General features: G+C 36.5%; 2 protein-coding genes and 5 non-coding genes across 7 annotated transcripts; 1 reads left to right on the top strand and 6 right to left on the bottom strand.

The window, feature by feature from the left end:
* Positions 1 to 604: 604 nt before the first annotated feature.
* Positions 605 to 15,290, bottom strand: eif4a2 (eukaryotic translation initiation factor 4A, isoform 2). The gene is made up of 11 exons (XM_051912579.1): positions 15,125 to 15,290; positions 14,291 to 14,348; positions 7,414 to 7,546; positions 7,075 to 7,214; positions 6,418 to 6,586; positions 6,080 to 6,189; positions 5,340 to 5,483; positions 4,907 to 5,044; positions 4,543 to 4,632; positions 1,411 to 1,490; positions 605 to 1,307 (listed from the first exon to the last, which is right to left on the bottom strand). Exons 1-11 carry the CDS (start codon positions 15,151 to 15,153, stop codon positions 1,163 to 1,165), a joined length of 1,236 nt encoding a protein of 411 aa, XP_051768539.1. The 5' UTR covers positions 15,154 to 15,290; the 3' UTR covers positions 605 to 1,162.
* On the bottom strand, positions 4,703 to 4,772 carry LOC127507252 (small nucleolar RNA SNORD2). Its single transcript, XR_007928300.1, has one exon. It is a non-coding gene; the product is annotated as a small nucleolar RNA SNORD2 (small nucleolar RNA).
* On the bottom strand, positions 5,122 to 5,307 carry LOC127507220 (small nucleolar RNA SNORA81). The gene has a single exon (XR_007928286.1). It is a non-coding gene; the product is annotated as a small nucleolar RNA SNORA81 (small nucleolar RNA).
* On the bottom strand, positions 5,863 to 6,041 carry LOC127507213 (small nucleolar RNA SNORA81). Its single transcript, XR_007928284.1, has one exon. It is a non-coding gene; the product is annotated as a small nucleolar RNA SNORA81 (small nucleolar RNA).
* Positions 6,301 to 6,374, bottom strand: LOC127507247 (small nucleolar RNA SNORD2). Its single transcript, XR_007928299.1, has one exon. It is a non-coding gene; the product is annotated as a small nucleolar RNA SNORD2 (small nucleolar RNA).
* On the bottom strand, positions 6,696 to 6,761 carry LOC127507257 (small nucleolar RNA SNORD2). The gene has a single exon (XR_007928301.1). It is a non-coding gene; the product is annotated as a small nucleolar RNA SNORD2 (small nucleolar RNA).
* Positions 15,291 to 16,605: 1,315 nt separating the features above from the next.
* On the top strand, positions 16,606 to 23,155 carry dcun1d1 (DCN1, defective in cullin neddylation 1, domain containing 1 (S. cerevisiae)). The gene is made up of 7 exons (XM_051912605.1): positions 16,606 to 16,742; positions 17,365 to 17,578; positions 18,290 to 18,458; positions 18,554 to 18,684; positions 18,779 to 18,861; positions 19,612 to 19,708; positions 22,313 to 23,155. Exons 1-7 carry the CDS (start codon positions 16,626 to 16,628, stop codon positions 22,387 to 22,389), a joined length of 888 nt encoding a protein of 295 aa, XP_051768565.1. The 5' UTR covers positions 16,606 to 16,625; the 3' UTR covers positions 22,390 to 23,155.
* The last annotated feature ends 47 nt before the right edge of the window (positions 23,156 to 23,202 follow it).

The raw sequence follows: 23,202 nt of genomic DNA, 5'->3' as shown, positions 1-23,202 counted from the left end.
TTAGTTCTGTTGTGAAAAACAATTTAGTGCATTTCATATGTTGAATAGCACTAGAATGCCAGTATTCACTCCATCAATAGGTTTGGCTCTGCCTTGTGAGTCCAAATCTCAAAGCTGAGAAAGTGATCGAACGTGGAAGAATTTAAATCAGGAAGAGAAACGGAAGGAAAGGTCGTTTGCCTGACCTCAAATTAGAGGAAATTGCTAGTGGAAAGTTCCCAGAAGCATGGAAGCTTAAATTGGAAAAAACCCTTTAGAAAAATCTTGAGGGAACCAGCAGTGTCCATTTAAGGTCTGTAGTAAACTTAAGTTGCTGATACCTTTGTTCGTTAAAGTAAATTACACACACCCATACCGAAGATGCAAATTGGGGTGCGCGCAGTTTACGTTGTAGAACAAAAAGTATCAAGATGTGTTTATCACAGGCTTAATTTTACTCAAATTGAAAAACCCCAAAAGGACCCGGTGGTGAATTAGTTTTCCAGGTTCTGAAATCATCCCTGCACCACTATTGGTCCAAGCAGAAATTAGGTTCAAAATAGTGTTTTCTTAAGACTGTGTGAGATGTTCAGCTAGTTCAAAACACATGGAAGAACAAATCATGGACAGAATAATCATCCTCTTTATTGTCAAATGGGCCAAACTACATGGAACATCGAGTTAAGGTGTTGAGACCCACCTTTGAAGAGGACTTCACAAAAAGAAGTACTTGATAAACCATATACATTTAAATTAATACATTCCACAAAACTAAAAAGTGCCTTTATATTACTAAAAAGGTAGGTGAAGTGAACCAAGTTAAACTGCACACATATGTTAGCATAACATAATTGGCAGACTTAATGCAGCACTTGTATCTTTTAGTCCACAAGTAAATTACTAAACGATGAAGAACATCTAACGCATACATTTTGAGCATACTAGGGAAAAAATACCTGAAAAAGAATACATGTAAAGAACCCATGTTTTGTAAACGCCACCACCAGTAAATACTGATATGGTTGGAGTCTACAACCGTCCACACAGAGAGTCAATGTCACGTATCGAATTCGTAAGTCTGATCCGCAGCCAGCATTGAGGAGTAGTTTTATTTCGTCCAATAAAATAAGCGCAAATGGAAGTGATCATTCAACAGCTATCCCTGCATTAAAATCTCCGAAGTTTAAATCAGATCGGCGACATTCATGGGCATCTCCTCAACAGTTGTGTTGTAAAACGTCTCAATGTCTCGAAGAATCCTTTTGTCTTCTTCAGTAACGAAATTGATGGCTACGCCTTTTCTGCCAAACCGACCTCCACGGCCAATCCTGTGAGAGGACGATTACAATGAAAGCATCAACATTAAATGCACAATTAAAATGCATTAATGCAGTCAGCAAGAAACATGTCAAAACCTGCTAGTTTACCCACCTATGGATGTAGTTCTCTCTATTTGTTGGCAAATCATAGTTGATGACAAGGGAAACTTGTTGCACATCAATTCCACGAGCCTATGGAACAGATTTTATGATTAGAAATGCTAAATGGACAGATATATACACAGATGCACAAACCCCCTTTTTTTTTTTTTTAACCCTTTACAGCCATTTTCATGGTAAAGTCAGAAAAAAAAAAAAAAAAAAGAAGAAACCTACAAGGTCAAAGGCATTTTTTTTTATATTTAACAATCTAGGATTAATTTGGAATGACAGCTAAACTACAAGGATGTTACCAGATTAAAATGTTTTTCCTTAGGTCTAGAAATAATTTAAGTATGGCTGTAACGATTCCTTGATTAAATTCGAATACTCGAGTAACTGGTAAAATACCAGAAGTGGTGCTTTCCACGGACAAGAATCCATGAAAGATTATTAGACCGTTTAAGGGTGCATGATATGAAACCCATTTTAAAAAAAACAAAAAACAAAAAGCATAATGCTATTGTGAATTTACAAAGGCTGTGAATCAAATAATAAATGTGCTGCAGGTTATATTTTTATATTTATATATATATATATATATATATATATATATATATATAAAAAACACACAGTGCTTCCCACACAGACTTTACCAGGTATATTTGGTGACATTTTTGCTATTGTTTTTTTTTTTAATCCACTTTTACTTTATCCGCCCGAGATAATGAAACCATCCGCATTCGATTTAGAGGCTGTTCATTTCACGCCTAAAAACGCATGGAAAAGGCCAGCCACAGCATTTTTTTTTTTTAAAAGCGCTTGTTGCCAAGCAACCATGAAGAATAAGTTTCAGCAAAGGATAAATGTATTTCCAGACCTTGCATTAGCTTTACTACTAGATTATACTACTACTTATGGAGATAAAAAAAACCCCACCCTGTGCAGGTATGATCAGCTGTTAGTCCATCTTGGCAGAGCTTTCGATCTCTATTTGAGCGCGTTCGTCCCGTATCTACATTTAAAATAACGAACTTGAGCACGCAAAAGACGCGACATGTGAACGGCCCCTAACTAGGTATTGGAAAGTCTACGTGTTTCGCACCTGCTCGTTCAGTGTGCGCGAGAACTGTTTACTCCCACTGACAATTCCACATGTGCTGCAAAGCCACGCGGTGGGTATTTCACAGACAAAAGCCTGGTGCGCGCGCATGATCATGTTCCTTCCACATAGCATTTATAAGAGCAGTTGGCCACATCCAGAAAAATAAGTGGATCTCTATGGATCCTCTGCTGGATGTATATGGTAATTACACTAAAAATGTATTTCCTACAGATTTGTCTAACCAGCAGATTACAGAATTCTGCCTGTAACACCTAGATCAATATCCAGAAACAACTCAATTTATCATCATCATTAAAGTTTTTTATTTATAATTTTATATATATATATTATATATATATATATATATATATATATATATATATATATATATATATATATATATATATATAAAAATTACAAGCATGTAGGCTATCTACGTGTCTCAGAGCGGCTCTGTTCACAGTAAATGCTGCTCCACGCTAACTTTTATTTACATTAGTGGCACGTCTCAATCCATCTCTGCATATGCTGTAAGTTTGGATTGCTTTTAACATTCATCTGGAAACACAATGTGGGGGCATTTAATCAGATTTGTAAGGCAAGTCATCTATAAACCTTAGCTAAAGCAGGAGAATACATTATACAGTATGTTTCTACTTGGTGAAATGTTGTAACTGCTCGTAGACATTTAATAATAAGTTTTAGCCCTTGTTTAAGTCCACATGTTCTTGTTCAAGACATTACAGTGGTTGCAGCATTTCTGTCATAAAGATATGGCCAAATATTAAAGATTAATTGGACATTTGAAATAAATGTTGTAAGCCAATATTAAACAAGGATTAGATCACATGAAATGTAAAAACAATCGTCAGGCCACTGGCGCCCTCTGCAGGCATTTGTTATAATACATAAAGAACAAAACATTAGTTGTACAATTCAATACATGTATTTTCAGTTTTGTTCAATAAAACCACACAGTTATTTGCTTTTGATATTTTACTTGAATTATTGTATTATTGACATTTATTTTAAGCCATATGTTTAAGTGAATGTGTTTTGTTGTGTAAGCACCTTTATAATGATCGTGTTAGTAGTTGAGCTATATGCGCCACCATGTTTGTTTATGTCGCAGTCCAGAGAATCAGATCTGTTGGATTTACAACACGTGAATTCACCCACTTATACATGGATGGATGCAAGTGTCCGGTGAATTGGGAGGAGAACAGGGTAAACTTTATAGCCGATTGCCTTACAGTAATATTAATATCAGATACATGACGCGCCATCTAATTATAATGGAAAGGATAATTATTGCAGCTTCCTTACACAGTGTATATTTTACAAACTGTAAATGTATTGTTACTAGTACCTGTGTATTTAAATATCTGAAACAAATGAAACATGTGGTTGAAAACACTGAATAGTTGTGATAAATGCCAAGCACTGAGTGCATATGTCTCTAGCTCAGCGCATGCGCCTCGGCTCAAGTAATTGTCAGAATAATCAAAAGATTACTCAATTAACAAAAAAAAAAATCATTAATGACAGCCCTAAATTTAAGTCATAAAATATTACACAATACATTGACTTATCCATACAAATAGTTTTAATCACTGTGTAATGTATACTTTAGCTCTAATGTCGTCATTTGTCTGACAGCAAATTTCTTAGTTCCTAATTTCATAACCACTTATTTTAAATAACAGCTCAAACACAAATGTAGCTTTATACAGGTATTAAAAACCTGTTTGAATCAAAAATAAAAGGACATTTGTTTCAAAAGGTGGATCAAATAAAGAAACTAAATATTGAATTGTCTTGAGTAACTTGCACTGACAAACCATTAAAAAGACAAATGTTTACTACCATTTGAATTAAATTACTTTATTTGTATAATTTACCTTATTTAGAAAGTTAACCATCATATTTTTTATATTACCATACTATAACTCCTCCAGCATTTATTGTTTACAAATTTGTCATTAACAAATCGCCATTCCAAATTCAAGAAGAAACAAGAAATTAAAAAGGCCTACTTACCAGCAAATCTGTGGTTATGAGCACTCTGCTGGAGCCAGACCTGAACTCTCTCATGATTATGTCTCGCTCCTTCTGATCCATGTCTCCATGCTGAAAGACACAAAGACTTTTACTTATATAAGCCAGAATAAATGCCATGCTTGTTTAGAAGATCTGGACAGTATGATCAGTAGTTTAAAAATTTCTCCATGAGAGGTCAGTCCCGAAAGATGAACAACATCATTTCATACTCAATCCAGCATTAAAAAAAAACAATGTGCAATTTCTCTTTTAGCTCAAATCACTGGCCTATTATTAACATTTTAAAAACAGTCTATCCATTTTTGATTAGCATATAAAATGTGCATGTTCTTCTTGGACTTACCAGAGCAGACACGGTGAAATCTCTGGCATGCATCTTCTCAGTCAGCCAGTCAACCTTTCTTCTTGTGTTCAAGAAGATAACAGCCTGGGTGATTGTAAGAGTCTCGTAGAGGTCACAAAGCGTGTCCAATTTCCACTCCTATTAAATAAGTGAATTAGCATTAGCTGAGCAACAGCTCAAGGAATCATCTACAATCAATATCCTGTGTTCATTATGTCTATGGCACAAAATCTCGAGACCTTGGACACCGGACATTAAGAAAGAGGTCCGTCCTAGACCCATTTCCGAAAGTGTGCTTTTGCTCTTCCTTCTTTGTGATTAACCAGTACTAGCATGAACACCAGAGCGAGACCCGAAGGCCTTGAGCTGGTGATTTTAGCATGGTGCTTTTAAAAGAAGGGACATGAGACATTAGAGACAACCAGTGCCTCACCTCTCGTTCTACATTGATGTAAAACTGCTTAATACCCTCCAAAGTCAGCTCCTCCTTTTTCACCAGGATGCGAACAGGTTCACGCATGAACTTGGTGGTCACCTCCAGCACATCAGCAGGCATGGTGGCCGAAAGCAGCACAACCTGATAACATAAGAAAGCTGTTACAGCAACAACAAAATAGCCATATACAGAGGTGTAAATTGGGAAAACACAAATGAGAGAATATAATTGGTAATTGGTATAATTTTAATATTAACCCTAACCCTTTTGCTTTGAATGACAGCAGTACCTGATCAGCATAAACTAATATTGAGATGTTCTCCATGATTTGAGAAGGATTTAAAGAGCATATTGTGCTTTAATAGAAGATTGTCCAATTTGATCTGATCTGGAGAAAAAAAAAAAAAAAAAAAAAAAAAAAAAGTGTGGCATGTCTCCAACTTGGCGTTCTCTTTTATTCTAAGTTACTATAAACTTAATTTCTTCTTAGCTGAGTTTTTTCCCTAGTTGAAAATGCATGTTTTGTTGCTCTGGACCTTGAAACATAAGCCACTGGACATTAAGAAAGAGGTCCGACTCAGTTTCGTTTCCGGTGCAGGGCTACTGCTCTTCTTCCACATGATACTCTGCTAGCATCATTGCATATACCAGGAGAACCTGGACTCTGCAATTTTAGCACAGTTCTTTTGAGTGGAAGGTGCCTCCATTCAGAGTCTGGCATCAGGGCATTGACTTACTTGTATGTTTGTGCTTAATTTCTGGAAAATCTCATAGATTTGATCCTTGAAACCACGGCTCAGCATTTCATCAGCTTCATCAAGGACAAACATCTTGATCCATTTGGGAGCTGCATGTTGTAAAAAAAAAAAAAAAAAAAAAAAAAAAAAAGAAAGTGTTACTTTCTTCAATTCAAACTCTTAATAAACTGTTAAATGGCTCACAAGCATGTTGGTGAAATGTATGATCAGTAGTAAAGTTGTAAATATCTCCATAATAGGTCAGTCCCGAAAGATGGTAACCATCACTTCATACTTCACGCAGGTTTTAACGTAATTTATAAGCATTCACTACTTACACAGATACCTCCTGTTCAGCATGTCAAACACACGTCCTGGCGTGCCAACGACAATGTGAGGAGCCTCCGCCTGGAGTTTTTGCATTTCGTTCCGCACGTTGGTGCCTCCAATGCAGGCATGGCAAGAAGCGCCCATGTAGTCACCCAAGGCCAGGATAACCTTCTGAATCTACAGAGCAGACAAAAACAGATGGGGTTTAAATAAAAGAGATGCTTACTATCTTCAAGTACTGACATTTAGTAGTCAGTGTGCACTAATAATTCCAAACAGTGGACAAGTATGATCAGTTGAAAATGTCATCTCCATAACAGGTCAGACCGGAAAGACTATACCATCATCACAGCTTATTCCCAGTGAAATCAACTGGCAGTGTAACAACCAAATCATTAACTAAAGTCTCATTTCCAACTACTTACAGTAAACACTCCTGGCCATTACAGAAAGACAGATGAATTATTCTGGCTGAAGCACTAGCTAGACAATCACTTCCTGCCGAATAATTCATAAATTTATGAAAATAAAAATAAAAACCCACATTTAATGACTGATGTAGCAGGAAGAACAGCAAAAGAATACCTTGAATCGGGCTACTGCCAGAATATGCCGCCTTGGTCTGAGACACACTTAAGTTTATGGTGACCTCAGGTACAGCATACCTGCTGAGCGAGCTCTCGGGTTGGTGCCAGGACCAGAGCCTGAGTTTCTTTCTGCTCAATCTCCAGCTGCTGCAGGATGGAAATGGCAAACGTGGCCGTTTTACCAGTCCCTGACTGGGCCTGAGCGATAACATCATAACCTAAAAAATAAATGAATAAATCAATTCACACTAATGCATAGCACACAAACGAGCAAATTGACCACACTTGAATTTAACTACAAGACAAAGATAAGCACTATGAAAGTTCTCAAGTACTTTTGTTTTTTTGTTTTTTTCTTTCTAAAAAGCATGTTAGGCAAATGTCAAGTGTAATTGATTCTCATGAACTTGTTTGTACCTTTTATGCAAGGAATTATAGCTCTCTGCTGGATAGCCGAGGGTTTCTCAAAACCATAAGCATAAATTCCACGAAGAAGAGTTTCCTTCAGGTTCATGTCATCAAAGTTGTCCGTAATCTCGTTCCAGTTGCTCTGTAAAATAATGTGTATGAGATCTTTCTGCAAGCATCAGTTTGAGCCATTACACTCATCTAAAGTGGCAAACAGCTCACTGTCCCTACTGTAACCTGAAAGTATTAGTGTCGTCATGATACTGTGATTTTCAACTTCGATACCTTGAAAAATATCGATATTCAATACCACGGGGAAAATTGCCATATGTACCGCCATAAAGAATGTTCAATTTTTTTTTTGATAATTTGGGTAATTTTGTTGCAATAACTTACACACTGAACAGCGAGGCTTTATTTGAACCACTGAACTAAGTTTACAAAAAAAAAAAAAAAAAAAAAAAAAAAGTCAGTAATAAAATAAACAGCAAATGATAGCACAAATAAATACAATAGAATAGGAGACAAATGAAATAAACATGCCTTTATGTTTTTCAGGTAGGTCTAACAGTAGTATTCAGGTAAGAAATACTACAGAAATTGAAGTAATCAAACGTAAAATAACTGAATTCAGATTAATGCTTACAATTAAAGTTACAAAAATTATTCAGTCAATAGCAGCGAGTGATTCGTCTTTTGTTCTTTGATGAACATGACAGAGCAGCAGGTATTAGGCTGCTGTCAGTTTAAGATCTTATAATATATTCCAATATACTGTTACACAACATACGTTCTCAACTATTTACATTCCAAAACTTACTGTAAACTTACTGAATACTCTGCAAGACTGGCACTGAACAGTTTCAGATATTTCAGTATCGATTTCAAAATATCGATATTTTTGACAACACTAGAAAGGACAGAGGCAATATGCTGCCTTTAACATCACAAACAATGAGCACATGAAAAGCACTGCAATATTGTAATTCTAAGTGGGATTTTTTTTTTTAAGCCCCAACTTTGTTTTAGGCCATATTAAAGAATCGGTCACAAGTTTTAAATGAGAACAAACAGGATTTTTGCTGCCTTTACGTGCTATCAGAAATTTTCTTCCTAGAAGTCATAATTAAGAGTCTGTCGCATTCAAGTGCTTTGTCAGAATGAATAAGAACCTAAGAACACCAGGTTCACTCTTGCATATTTCTTGGGGAAAATTAAGGGTGCTTTCACACTAGCACTTTTGGTGCATATACAGGTTCGACTGACGTCAGAGTTTGGTTTATTTGTATATATGACATGATCGCAGTTTTCCTAACTTGGGTGCAGTTCATATTTGCATAAAAAGGGTGGCCTGGGGTACGGTTTATTTGAACTCTGGTATGGTTCACTGCTGATATGAATGCAATCGTACTAAATTGCTAATGATGATGTATGATTCGATAAAACCGTTTGTGTGTGCTTTATTTTCCTGACAAGCTTGACTGATGCACTGCAAGCAGGGAGAATGCATCTCATTTCTGCTTGCCTTCAGCAGAAATGAACTCCCGCATTCTTTAGAACATCTGCGGCATATATGCGGCAGATAGACGTAAGTGCCGTTATGTGCTGACGCTTTGAATACAAAATCAGCTAGTCATCTTGCTGACTATTCTCGAATTTGTCAAATAAATGCCGTTTGTGTAAAAAACATACAACATGCATCAAATGGTTAATTGTGTATACATACTGTAACAGAAGAGAAATCCATGTAGATGTTGTGGAAAAAAATAAAACTTAAGTCACTACAACTATAGTGGCTTTCACACAGGGTAGTTATAAAAACTAGCCACCAGGGAGGTCCCCCATGAACTAAATAGCAGTTTTTCCACTGTTGGGCCAAAAGCGAGTGTGCTAGTGCATGCCAGGGCCAGTCCTGTTTCCACTGTCATTTTGGGGGTTGGGTTGATTGGGAATCATCGGGGCTTCCTTAGGGCCCAAAGTGGGCCAAATGGGGCTTGAAGAGTGGTTATAAACAGAGGCTGAGTTTACCCAAGTCAGGAGACTGTCAACACCACTGCTCATTTCCCATGTTATTAAATTATGCTACCAGCTAACTTCAACATTAAAGTCATTTAAACAATTCTTAGCCATGGGAATCGCGAGGGAGTTACTTCAAACACTCGCTGGTGTCTGAAGGCGAGTTTTGAGGGATTCTGATCACCATATATGGCAGCAACATATTTATGTCATTCTAAAGGTTACTTATGCTAACCATTGCGATAATGAATACACATTTATGGACAATACCATTGACTACTTTAACATAAATCATCTATGACCATAACGCATTTATTTGGTTTCATGTTTTATTTCTCTCTTCCCTGTGCCTTTGTTGATACCAGACTAATGCATCCACATAAATGTCAAACATGCACTCTGGTATAACTCATAACTCCTGTTTTCTTTTCATGAGCTCACTCTGTTGCTCTGGCTGAAAGAATAACTGTATAGTTATATAGAGACAGATCGCTCAAACAACCTCAGATCGCATAATTTAATTGAAAATAAATAGAAATGCTCATTCTTTCTAAAGAAATGTGAAAAACATTTTATCAATATTTTTCTAAATGTGTAAGCCTTTGGACTTGCATGGAAGCAGGTGCAAACGAACAGGTACGTGTTCCCTTATGTGAAATGGTAAATTTTGTTCAGCACAATTGATGTGCACTTGACACAAATTAATAAATTACCATCAGCGTTTTTTTTTAAATTGTAAAATGGTCAAATATCTAAAAAGTATAAGTCTTTAATTAAAGACCAAACGTTCATTTCTGTCATGCTAGTTTTCAGTCAGCTGGTGAAATGGTGAGGTTGTGTGTCGTTCTATGGAGAGTGGGTTTTAGGGTAGCTCTGTTGGGCAACTAGACCGACAGTGGAAACGCAACTTGATTTTGGCCTCGGTGCTTGAGGTCCAAGGCTATTGGCCCCGCTCAGCATGTTGTTAGATCTGGCCCGACAGTGGAAAAGTGTCTAATGTTCCCCTAGGGCCAGTTTCCTGGTTGCACTCGCACTGCCAGTAGGAACTATAGTGACGTACGCGCAGCATTCAACAACGTCATCAGCTGGAGAACGCTGCTAAGTGTATTACTGCCCTCCACAGGTCAAAGTTTGAACTAATTGTTATATTCTTGCACTAGCATATTGTATATGACAATTTAGTTCAAACTTTGACCTGTGAAGGGCAGTAATACACTTAGCAGCGTCTACACTGATGGAATTCTAATAGAGAAGAGAGCTAGTTCAAGACGAGCGTCTATGGTTAAAACGTATATAATTTTTTTTTTTGTTTTGTTTTTTTTTTGTTTTTTTTCAGAAAGTGACAGATCGTTTCGCTAGATAAGACAGTTATTCCTCGTCTGGTATCGTTTAAAGCCCTTTGAAGCTGCACTGAAACTGTAATTTTGACCAACCGTTTGGGGCCAACTGAAATCCACTAAGGAGAATAATCCTGGAATGTTTATCAAAAACCTTAATTTCTTTTCGACTGAAGAAAGAAGGACATGGACATCTTGGATGACATGGAGGTGAGTAATTTATCAGGAAAATTTTATTTGAAAGTGGACTAATCCCTCACGCTTCTGTGAGGGTGTTTCTAATACAGCAGCTATGGGAATGACACTAAAAATGACATCTTTCTCTCTTGCCGTTATCAGTTGCTCTCCATTTCTTTCCTCTTTTTGAAAATTGTGAAAACACTATTGTGGAGTTTTTCCTTTTGCTATTTGAGCAAATAGAAACAAAAATATATTTAATGTATTCTCTCATCCACCGCTATAGAATTTTACCCAACTATGACGACTTCCGCTTCTGGGAAATGTGAAAAGGGTCTATAAAGTTTGATTGGTTGTCTCTATAAAGACCGTTTAGAAGAGTCAATCAGATTAAACTCGTGAGACATTCTTTCTGTGCGCATCTAAAATTGCTTCACTGCATTTACCATCTGGCAGTTCTACCAGGTGTATGAAAAGAACAAATTTGCAACGTCTTTGAGACATTACAATGACAGCAACCCTACAGCAAGAAACTAGGGCTGTGTGATTTTAGTGCAGTTCTTCACAGCAGTGCGTTTTCATTCCTCCCTAAAAGCCAAAACTTAAACATCCAAATCAGCTAGATGAGCTATAGACGTAAAATGCCGTCTACTGTTGCTAGGACGTGCTCAATAAAAACTTATTAAAACTGCATTAAGCTACGAAAGAGATACCGTTCCCCAAGCAGTTTTCTGTGCGCGCACTCTGAGACGTAGCGGAACAAACAAGCAAAGTGTACTTTGGGCTTCAGGTTTGCGCCTTAAGTCAAAAACACTCAGATGTCTCAAAATGCCCAGCTTGGTGAGTATTTACTTAAACACTGTTGGTTATGTCTCAAGTAAACAAACAGTTGGGAAATATTTCACAGGAATGCTGTATGTGTTAAGCTCTAAGCTGTTCCTAATCACCTCTAAAGGTGATGATACACGGGGCAACTTTTTGAGCAACATTGCCAAGCGCTGATGCCTAGGCACCTTCCCCATTGAGAATGAGCAACAAATCTCTATCTCTATCTGTCCTTCCAGGATTTCACGGGACTTTTTTCTGGTTTTTGTGGCCTAAAATGACTGAATTCGCGGCGGCTTTTCTTAATTTGCAGCAATATTTACAGCATGTTCTCATAGTTTCACAGAGATCATCGCCCCCAGTGGTGAAACATTGAAGTTTCGAAACGTTTCGAAACACTTATGACATAATGAAGCCTCATTTCCTGAAATCACATGACTTTGGCAGTTTGATACATACTCCGAGCCACTGATTTGAAACAAAAGATTTAGAAAGCTGTGAAGCTTCATGAAGCAGTGTTTTGAAATCGCCCATCACTAGATATTGTTGAATAAAGTTGTTTTGTTTTTTTGGCGCACGAAAAGTATTCTCGTCGCTTCATAACACGCATAACTTGCTGTCAATGGACACCTCACTGAGCCATCGGATTTTATCAAAGATATCCTAATTTTTGTTCCAAAGATGAACAAAGGTCTTACGGGTGTGGAACGACATTAGAGTGAGTAATTAATGACAATTTTCATTTTTGGGTGAACTTACCCTTTAAGTTCTAAGGTGGCACCAACCCCTGATTTGGCAGTGCTGTGAGGACTGACAGAAAAGCACTGAGCTCGAGTTGAGATGCAGATATTAACTTTTTTTATTATTAATAAATATTAAAAATATATACTAGGGTGTGGAAATGGCTAATAAGCCAATAAGTGCTCCTCTGCAGCATCTGGAAAGTGTTTGCTTTCCTACATCGTGAAACCTTTAGTTTTACAAATGGGGACGAACTATGAAGTATGAACAAATAATGTTTTGGACATCACATTAAAAATAAAACTGGGCAACATTTAAAGCTTTGAAGTGCTGGGAAAAGTTGTGTGAAGCACTTAAAAGCACTCAAACATTAGACCATTTCTGCCACAAGTTATTTCTGTTAGTGTCACAATGTTTCTCATGGTTTCCAGACTACACGTGTGCTGGGAAAAAAACGCTTGAATTCACCACAGAATTAATAACGTCGCTGTGAAATCTTGTGAGAAGCATTTAGGTTAAATTCGTCGCAGAATTCTCTGTTAAACCACAGATATCAGATCAAACAATGTGCACAGCGGCACCTTTCGATCTGATATCTGCGGTTTAAAAGAATTCTGCGACGAATGTGAATGCTTCTCACAAGATTTCACAGCGATGAAATTAATTCTGCGGTGAATTCAAGCGGTTTCTTCTCAGTGCACGTGTAGAAATGTTGTTGTGTGATCGAGATCGGCCCGCTGCTCTGAACTCCAGTCGCGACGTGTTGTCTATTATTGGTCCGAGCTGCACAGCTCAAATGAGATGTTGCGATGATGTCACGGGACGCGTCTAAGCCCAAAATCTGCAGCAATTAAGAAAATGCAAGATCCTCCGATTACTGCAGAGTTTGATTTTACAGTTATTGGTATTCGGCCCCAAAATCCCTTAAAGGAGGGCTAAGAGACAAAATCTCCTATGACAACTTGTGGTGCTACATATCAGACCACAAGGCCGCAGACAAAGGCAACAGGTAAAATGCCGTTAAAAGGGTTAGTTCACCCAAAAATAAATTCTGTCATTACTCATCCTCATGTCGTTGCACACCCGTAAGACCTTCGTTCATCTTCGGAACACAAACAAGGTATTTTTGATGAAATCTGAGAGCTCTCTAACTCCTCAATAGTCAGCAATTTAACCACCACTTTTTCACCACATGGACTAAACCACTTCAATCACACGGACTATTTTAGAAATGTCTTTAGTACCTTTCTGGACCTTGAAAGTGGTGGTTAAATTGCTGGCTTTTGAGGAGTCAGACAGCTCTCGGATTTCATCAAAATATCTTAATTGGTGTTCTGAAGATGAACGAAGGTCTTATGGGTGTGGAACGACATGAGGGTGAGTAATTAATGACAGAATTTTCATTTTTTGGTGAACCCTTGAAACATTAGCTTTTTTTTTTTTAAATGGCGGGTGCTGTTCCGTATGGCATGCGTTCGACCAATCAAAGTACACTTACGTCACTGGTAGTTGCTACTGTGCTGAATTACACCCTACTCTGAAGTAGGAGCAAATTTAGTTCCCCGAAAAGGCATTCCTAAAACTAAATTCTAAAATCTCTTCCTTTTGTTTTGATGATGATTTCTTATGGGTTTTGAATGGCACAAAGGGAAGTAATTGATGACAATTTTAATTTTTTACGTGAACTACCCCTTTTAAAGCAGCAAAAGTTCATTGATTAGCTTAAAAGCTTTATATCAATCAGCCCAGATATTTATTTACCCCTCCAGACTTCACTAAATGATACAAACCTCGATGACACCATCAGGCTCCATTCCTTCAGGCCCCCCATGGTCTCGATCTCGTGAGCTAAAAGAAAAGATAGTACCAACTTTTGAGTATTAGAAGTTACTACAGCTGACAGTATTACATAACTCGAACCTCCAAGAGACGCACGTGCCGGTGAGCGCACATTCCAGAAGTGCCACGCGGCTCGCCGTTAATGACCAAAATGGTTTAATACTTAAGTGAATAATGGGTTATATTCCTTGAAAACGATTTAGTCATGGTATACCTTAAAGCCCACGCCCAAATTTAGTCAGAGTTATTAACAGTACAGTGCTTCTTACCTTTAATATGTTAAAGCCCATGATCGTTGTCCATTAACAAATATGTACCACCAAACAATAAAATAGCTAAAACAAATACAATACATTCGATTTTACAAGGTGTTATGACGAAATGTTAAGGTATTGAAGGCAAAGTGAAGCCAAGGCCTCGAGCATGGAGGCCACGCGTTAGATTTCAGGGTGGGCGTGAAGCCTGGCTAAGGTTCGTCGCTTTGATCCTTAATAACACCATTTATATGAACACATTTATAGTCATACTTCAATAATAAAGGTGTGAATAATAACCAATTTAATCACGGATGCACGTGAACACTGAATACGTGAGAACACACACGAAATCATACGCGGCTATCAGGCGGTAAGCTAGTTCGCTGTGCGGCCTGCTTAATATCACACGGGCCATGTCAAAAATCTACAGCACCAGAGCTCTATTTAGCTCAAAACCTATCTATTTCATCAAGATACACATTTACAAACATAAAATGCATAAAGGTAAACCTATCATAAAGAATTTACCTGTTGTAATCAGCAGAACCGCTAGACATGGTCCGTTCGCGACTTCGGCATTCACTCGGAAAGGAAGAGCATGTGAATCTCTGGCGATTTTATCTAACCGGAACCTCTTTTTGTACATTTACAGTTAAACTGTATAAACACTAAAACAGCTGCACGTCATTTCCCTTTTATTAACGCCGACAAGAGATGTAATTAGATTCGAGTCGAGTTAAATATGTGTTAATATTAAGAGTGTTTATCTTTGTTATGTCGAAGTTTACTTGGGACTATATAAAAAAGCGCAAGGATATTGCACCATTGAAAGGGTGTAGTAGAGTCGCTACGGGGTCTCCACATTTCTGGCCTTAAAATGGGTCTGACTTAAAGGGATAGTTCACTCTAAAATGAAAGTTCTGTAATCATTTATTCCCCCTCATGTTGTTCCAAACCTGTATGGCTTTTTTTCTTCCGTGGAACACAAAAGGAGGTTTTAGGGACTGACAACTTAAGCCAACATTCACTTTATTGTATGAAAAAAAAAAAAATGCAGAGGTAGTATAGGTTTGTAAAACATAGCTAAGAGGGTGAGTAATGATGACATAATTTTCATTTTGAGTGAACTATTCCTTTTAGTTCACTTTGTGCTATTTTTTCTCTCTCTCTCCAAATGCATAGAACAACTAGACCCACCCGACCACCACACAAAAATGTCATGGACAAAAAATGGGATAAATCAATGGTTCCATTTGCTTTCACAAAAAAAAAAAAAAAAAAAAAAAAAAAAAAGGTCATTAATGCACCATTATTTTGAAACATATGACTGTTACTTAGCTCAGATTGTATTAAACTGTTTTAAATATGAGTAAAAAATATATTTTGGGGAATATAGTTTGTGTTATTTAAATGCTGAAAACAGAAAGACACTTTTAAACTTTTCAAGTTTGTGATTAGTGGATATGGATTTTTACAAATTTTCATATATATCATAAATTGATTGGTTATGTTTCCATTTGTGAATCAACTGATTTTAATTTATAGCTTACACAAGCACTTGCAAAGAGTAATATCTATAGTCTATTGTGCTAATACTGAAATATTTAGCACAAAAAAATATAGTGTATTCGCTATAGAAACTTTCATTACTTTTAACATTGTATTGATTTTAAATAACTTTTCCAATTATGGAAATCAAAAATAAATTTAAAATGTAAAAAACTATGTATTTTTTTTTTTTTTTAAATAAATTGTAAACTAATATTTCTGATATCTCCAGGTTTTGCATGGCTGTGGAAACACTGGTGTAGGCCCATTAAAAGAAAGAAAGAAAGAAAGAAAGAAAGAAAGAAAGAAAGAAAGAAAGAAGTGGAATAAGGTTTAGTTCAGTATCCTATTTAGAGAAATGTATCAAATATTTTGTTTATCCATCTATATATAATATTACAGCTCAATTTCACATTGGTGGATGTTATGTTTAACTTCTGCAGATTTCTGATTATGAAAGCAGTATTTCGAATATGAACCTATGCGGTGTCTCTATGGCGAACAGCTGACTGCGGTACAAATGTCACTGCGCATGAGCGGAAGTAGTTGCAGGGTAGAGAGGGATAGCGGAAGAGGGAGTCTGGAAATCACAAACATGGTAAATGTTAAAAAAATAAAACAAAAATCCAAAAACAATTATTTTACTAATTTGCGTTACAGTCACAAAATACCTATAAGCCGCTACGACGAATCCCGTTTAGTTATTAGGATGTTTTGACGACGACATTCCTTTAAATTTACCTTGCAGTAGAGTTGGTTTATTGATGAATTAATTTTTAGACAGCTCTACAGAGCAGGTAGCTTTGAAGCTAGCGAGGTCAAAGCTGTTGGACAGCAGGGCTGACAGGTTCATGTAATGAATGAGATGCTGGACTAGTGGGTCACAGTAAAGGATTATTTGTTTGTATATCGCTAACAAAACCTTATGCAAACAGTGTGAAATGCTGCTGAAAAGCAGTTTAGCAAACAAGCGTCCGTTTTGTATAAAGTGGTATATAACGATATATTCGTGGTATATAACTTATATATATATATATAATGACCCTTTATTGAATCTAGAATTATAGGGGAAGATAAGCCAATTAAGAATTAAGATGCCATTGATACTGATTCCAATTGTGTCTGTACACACAAGGATATGCTGCTGTTCTAGTCACTGTGTTGACATACAATATCTAACTAACTGAATCTACCTTTATGCTTTCCCCCCGCAATTACAGAACAAGCTGAAATCCTCTCAGAAGGATAAAGTTCGCCAGTTCATGATCTTTACCCAGTCAAATGAGAAAACCGCTTTGAATTGTCTGTCTCAAAATGATTGGAAATTAGACGTTGCTACAGACAACTTTTTCCAAAATCCTGACCTCTACGTACAGAATCTAAAGGGAACACTAGACCGGAAAAAGTTAGAACAGCTCTACAATCGGTACAGAGGTAAGAATTCAGCTGAACAAACAATCACACACACACACACACACACACACACACACACACATATATATACAGTACTGTTGGGCACATCAATATTTTCACCCCCCAAAAAAAGGTTTTAAGCCAGTTATTTAGATCTTTTGCTGTAGTGTATCAGTAGGAAATATCAGTTCACAATTCCAAACATTCATTTTTTCATTAATTGTAATAATCCAGCAAGATTTTTAAAGGCACAATAAGTCTGACAACAGCCGATGCTCAACACGGAGATCTGATCTCACCTTCATCAAATCCGTCTGATTACATGAAGAAACAGATGAAACTGAGACAAACTAAATCCAGAAGAACTGTGGCCGTGTCTCCAAGACGCTTGAAGAAACCGACCTGCAAAGCTACCTGAAAAACAATGCGCAAGTGTACCTAGACAAAAGCTGTTTTAAACGCAAAGGGTGGACACACCAAATATTGATTTTATTTAGTTAATAGAAGTTAATTGATAAAATCTATTTATGACAGTATGTTTGAAAGCATCTTCACTTTACAACATTTTTACACACATGCCTAAAACTCTTCACAGTACTGTATCCTTACAGGTCGGGTTCTTCAAGTGTCTTGGAGACACGGCCACAGTTCTTCTGGATTTCCTAATGTTGGCTTTAAACAAGTCCGGATGTTAACGGGTAACAAAAACAAATCTTGTATTCATTTTTACAGACCCTCAAGATGACAACAAGATTGGTATAGATGGAATCCAGCAGTTCTGTGATGACTTGGGACTTGATCCAGCCAGTATAAGTGTACTGCTAATTGCTTGGAAGTTTCGGGCAGCAACACAATGCGAGTTCTCCAAACAGGAATTCATGGAGGGAATGGCTGAGCAAGGGTATTTTTTTTTTTTTTTTTTTTTTTTTTTAAATCAGAGTTTTCTGAATTTTCACCATTCATTGCATGGATTGACTTTGTCATTGTCTTGTCAAGGTGTGACAACATAGAGAAACTCAAAGCACAGCTGCCTAGGATGGAGCAAGAGTTGAAGGACCAAGGGAAATTTAAAGACTTCTATCAGTTCACATTCAACTTTGCTAAGAATCCAGGACAAAAGGGCTTAGGCATGTGTTGGGATCATTCTCATTTGTTACTTTAATTTTTGCATAGTTAACTAGTGTTTTTTCAGTTTTATTGTTTTGTTTTGTTTTTCTCTAGACCTAGAAATGGCAATTGCATACTGGAATTTAATATTGGCTGGGCGTTTTAAATTTCTAGATCTATGGAACAAATTTTTATTGGTGAGTATTGTTCTGTTCCTGGCTGTAAATTGACTTTTTAAACCTCAAATGTGTAATGTATGCCCCACTAGCTTCACCTAACTGTAAAAGATAGTCTTGCCCTAAAATCACAGCAATGATTGAGCCAATCTTTATTAGGATATTTGGAATATTTTACCTTGATTTATTAATTAATTAATTGTTAGTCATGCTTCATCTTTGATTGTGTCTAAATGCTGGAATGCGCTACTCGACTTTTACAATCTGAACAGATTTTAAACACTATGCATCATACACTTGCAGACTTTGAAAATGGTTACAGAGATAAACTAGGCATCAAACACTAAATGACACACATCACACACTAGCAGACTTTCAAGTCTTTCCCAGCTCAACAAACTTACTAAACATTTGCTTCATTGCTAAGAGACACAAGACCATTGAAAACAATATATGTTCTAAAGACATGTTTAATATCCTCAAACTAGGCGGTTTTCATAGTCTGAAGATAAAAAATCGGAGCCTATGGCCATCATACACAACGAGTTTTCTGTGAAATCAGTCAACTTCTGACTGCCAAAAATAGGCAGACTGGCTCTGACTTCTCTCAACTAGCGTTGACACATCTGGACTGAAAATCGGGGCAAAGATCTGGGCAAAAGTTGTGTAGTGTATTCCAGCCTTAACTGGTAAAAAAAAAAAAAAAAAAACTTGTTTAATCACTGAGAACTGGATGATAACTTTTTGTATGCTTTACTTATGTATTTGCAGGAGCATCATAAGCGATCCATTCCCAAAGACACATGGAACCTTTTGTTAGATTTCAGCACGATGATCACAGACGATATGTCAAACTACGATGAGGAAGGTTAGTTAGAACTTATTTCACTAATTTAATCTGTTTTCTTTTATTTAGAGCAGTGGTTCCCAAACTGGGGTATGCGTACCCCTGGGGTACGCGAGGTGAAAGAGTGGATACGCGAACAAAACGCTGAGTTTTGCCATTTATTTAATTCTACCCCAGCTTAAAATAACATTAAAACCGAGCCTGCATTTCTGACAGTCCGCTTCTAGTGTAAAAACTGAAATCGTAGTGCCGTAAAAGGTCAAATACATGACATCCAATCAGATTACCACATCTTTTGCGGTCAAAACTGACTGTATTCAAGCAGCATGCATATGATAGGTTGCGTCTGCTACCTCGTGCTACATTACTGCCATTCCTGACAATGTACCCTTGTAAAAGTGATTTAGCATTTACTAGCATGAAGAACAAATATAGACACAGAGAGTGCATAGAGGTTGATTGAAGACTCAAACTCTCTTCGATACTAAAACATACCCTATGTGAGTTCTTCTTGTTTTTAACATTCATAATAAGTTATCTGAGCAAGAATACAATTTTTCCCAAATATGATTGCAAATGTGACATTGATTTATACAACAGTTCAGCAAACAAAAAGGTAATATCAAGTCATGTACAGTTCCAACAAAAGCCACAAAAGAACTGTTTTGCGTCTCCAAGCAACACACAGCGGTGTTTCCTTAATGAAGCGAATCTGCGGCCTTGAACGAATCGGGAGAGTCAATGATTCAATAAACCATTCATTGCTGAATGAATAAATGACTGGATGACTCACTCATTTCGACAGTGACTTTCTGCCAGCTACTGGCAGTTAAAGTTTAATATTTAAAAGTATCACTTAGTTTTTACCATCATTTCATATTTTCCTTTTGAAAATTTTTTACATTATCTCATAACATTATTTATACCATTGATTTATACCAAAAAAACAAAAACAAAAAAAAAAAAAAGGGAAAATTTTGTCATCATTCACCCTGTTGTTCCAAACGTTTATGACTTTCATTCTTTTGCGGGCTTATAAAATATAAGATATAAATTCACAATTGGAAAAGAAAAAAATTACCATCTTGCAATTCTGACTTTTTTTCTTTGTGTGATTGCACGTGAATTGTGTGATTATAAACTCGCGGTTGCGTGTTATATAGTAAAAAAAAAAAAAAAAAAATTCCTAAGAATTGGACTTTATAACTCGCAATTGTGAGTTTAAATCTCAGAATTCTGAGAAAAGTCAGAATTGCGAGATGTAACGTTACGACAATGACGGTTTTAGTTTAATATTTAAAAGTATCACTTTGTTTTTACCATTTATATTTCCTTATTGAACTTTTTTATATTATCTCATAACATTATTTATACCATTGTAATTGCATTCCTGCCATCTCTGAGTAGCATTAAACAGTAAAATTGATTTAGTTTATTTAATTTATTGCTTTATTTATTACATTAAAGGGTTAGTTCAACCGAAAATGAAAATTCTGTCAGTAATTACTCACCTGTAAGACCTTCGTTCACCCTGCATTGCCAGCAAGATAATTAACACTTTCAATGCCCAGAAAGGTACTAAAAACATATTTAAAACAGTTCATGTGACTACAGTGGTTCAACCTTAATATTATAAAGCGACTAGAATACTTTTTGTGCACCAAAAAAACAAAATAGCAACTTTATTCAACAATATTTAGTGATGGGCGATTTCAAAACACTGCTTCATGAAGCTTCGAAGCTTAACAAATCTTTTGTTTCGAATCAGTGGTTCGGAGCGCATATCAAACTGCCAAAGTCACGTGAACTATTGAAATTTCGAAACACTTATTACGTAACAAAGCCTCGCTTACTAAAATCACGTGATTTTGGCGCTCTGAACCACTGATTCGAAACAAAAGATTCGTAAAGCTTCAAAGCTTCATGAAGCAGTGTTTTTGAAATCGCCCATCACTAGATATTGTTTTTTTTTGGCACACAAAAACTATTCTCGTCGCTTCATAACATTAAGGTTAAACCACTGTAGTCAAATGAAATGTTTTAAATATGTTTTTAGTACCTTTCTGGGCATTGAAAAAGGAAATGATCTTGCTGGCAATGCAGGCCTCACTGAGCCATCGGATTTTATCAAAAACATCTTAATTTGTGTTCCGAAGATGAACGAAGCTCTTAAGAGTGTGGAACGGCATGAGAGTGAGTAATAAATGACATAATTTTCATTTTTGGGTGAACTAACCCTTTAATAATTAAATTAATGGAATTTTAAGAATTTGACATAAAACATGACACATACATTTAATAGGGTTAGAAAAACTTTGCCTTTATATAGGTTGAAAATGCACCTGAAATTACTTTAAGAGGGCAAATATTGTCCCTTAATGGAAAAGGTGTGACTGCAGTCTAAGTGGAAGAGAGGGGGTACGCAGAAGGATGGTAAATGCCTCAGGGGGTACGCCACTCTGAAAAGTTTGGGAACCACTCATTTAGAGCACTAGTTCACATTCACAAAGTGTTATGATTATGGCTTATTTTAATCCAAATCTTAATCATGTAAAATTCGAATGAAAATTATTTTCTTATTAATGATGTCTGATTTTTTTTTTTCTTTTTTTTCTTTCTTTTTAGGAGCGTGGCCAGTACTTATTGATGATTTTGTGGAGTTTGCACGGCCGTACATTGGCACCAAGAGTACAGCTGTATAAGTACATTCCTTCTGAGGGACGTCTGGACCTCATGGAAAACAAACAGCTTCTGCTGAGCACAGAGGACTGAACTGAGATCTGCATTGCCTTTTCCAAGCCCTCAGGACTGAGACATTTATACAAACCAGAGACATTAAAGGCATCTTTTCTCTTCAGTCATCTAATGGTGGTTTGGGCTTTTATCTTTTGGGGCCGTTTTTGTTGTTTTGTTTCGACTTCATACAGGATCTTATTCAATCTCTGGGAGTCATCCAGATGAAGCAGTTTGTCGAACAAGCTGTCACAGATACCGTTAGGAAATGTCAAAATCTTAATTTTAATACTTCATGTGCATTCTTGCTTTGAATGTTTGTTTCTTTCCATTTGGTTTTTATGAAAATTATATGTTAATGTTTTTTTGATTGTTCTCTCTCTTTTTTATAAAACAGAGTAGCTGATGTCTTGAGAGCCAGTCACATTTGCTTTCTTTCTTTTTTTTTTGTGTTTTATTGTGACTTAATGTACTTTTTTTGTTGATATCCAGACAGTGATTTCACTTTGCTTGTTTGGTTTTGATTAAATCGATAGGTCATAATAACTGAGAATATTATATTTTACAATCCTAGAAATAATATTAATTTGAACATTACCTCAGTTTTCATTAATTAATGACTCCATCTGATGTATTGATATGCTGTGTTTGCAGTTCATTCAGCACTTTGATAAGTCACATAATCCATACAATAAAATCAGGTTATAGTTGATGAATAAAGTCAGATGGCCTTTTTTTGTGTGTGTATGTGTGGTTGTCAGCGAATGTTTACACACACACAC

Source organism: Ctenopharyngodon idella, chromosome 2 (genome assembly GCF_019924925.1).
Source record: "Ctenopharyngodon idella isolate HZGC_01 chromosome 2, HZGC01, whole genome shotgun sequence".
In the NCBI taxonomy this organism is placed as follows: Eukaryota; Metazoa; Chordata; class Actinopteri; order Cypriniformes; family Xenocyprididae; genus Ctenopharyngodon; species Ctenopharyngodon idella.
This window is presented reverse-complemented; position numbering and strand designations above follow the sequence as displayed.

Coding starts and splice junctions, on each gene's coding strand:
- eif4a2 (XM_051912579.1), bottom strand. CDS start 15,153: ATGTCTAGCGGTTCTGCTGATTACAACAG. Junction 7,215..7,413: donor TATAATTCCTTGCATAAAAG/GTACAAACAAGT, acceptor TTTATTTTTTAG/GTTATGATGTTATCGCTCAG. Junction 5,045..5,339: donor ACATCAATGTAGAACGAGAG/GTGAGGCACTGG, acceptor CTTATTTAATAG/GAGTGGAAATTGGACACGCT.
- dcun1d1 (XM_051912605.1), top strand. CDS start 16,626: ATGCGGTGTCTCTATGGCGAACAGCTGACTGCGGTACAAATGTCACTG. Junction 17,579..18,289: donor GCTCTACAATCGGTACAGAG/GTAAGAATTCAG, acceptor TCATTTTTACAG/ACCCTCAAGATGACAACAAG. Junction 18,685..18,778: donor TCCAGGACAAAAGGGCTTAG/GCATGTGTTGGG, acceptor GTTTTTCTCTAG/ACCTAGAAATGGCAATTGCA.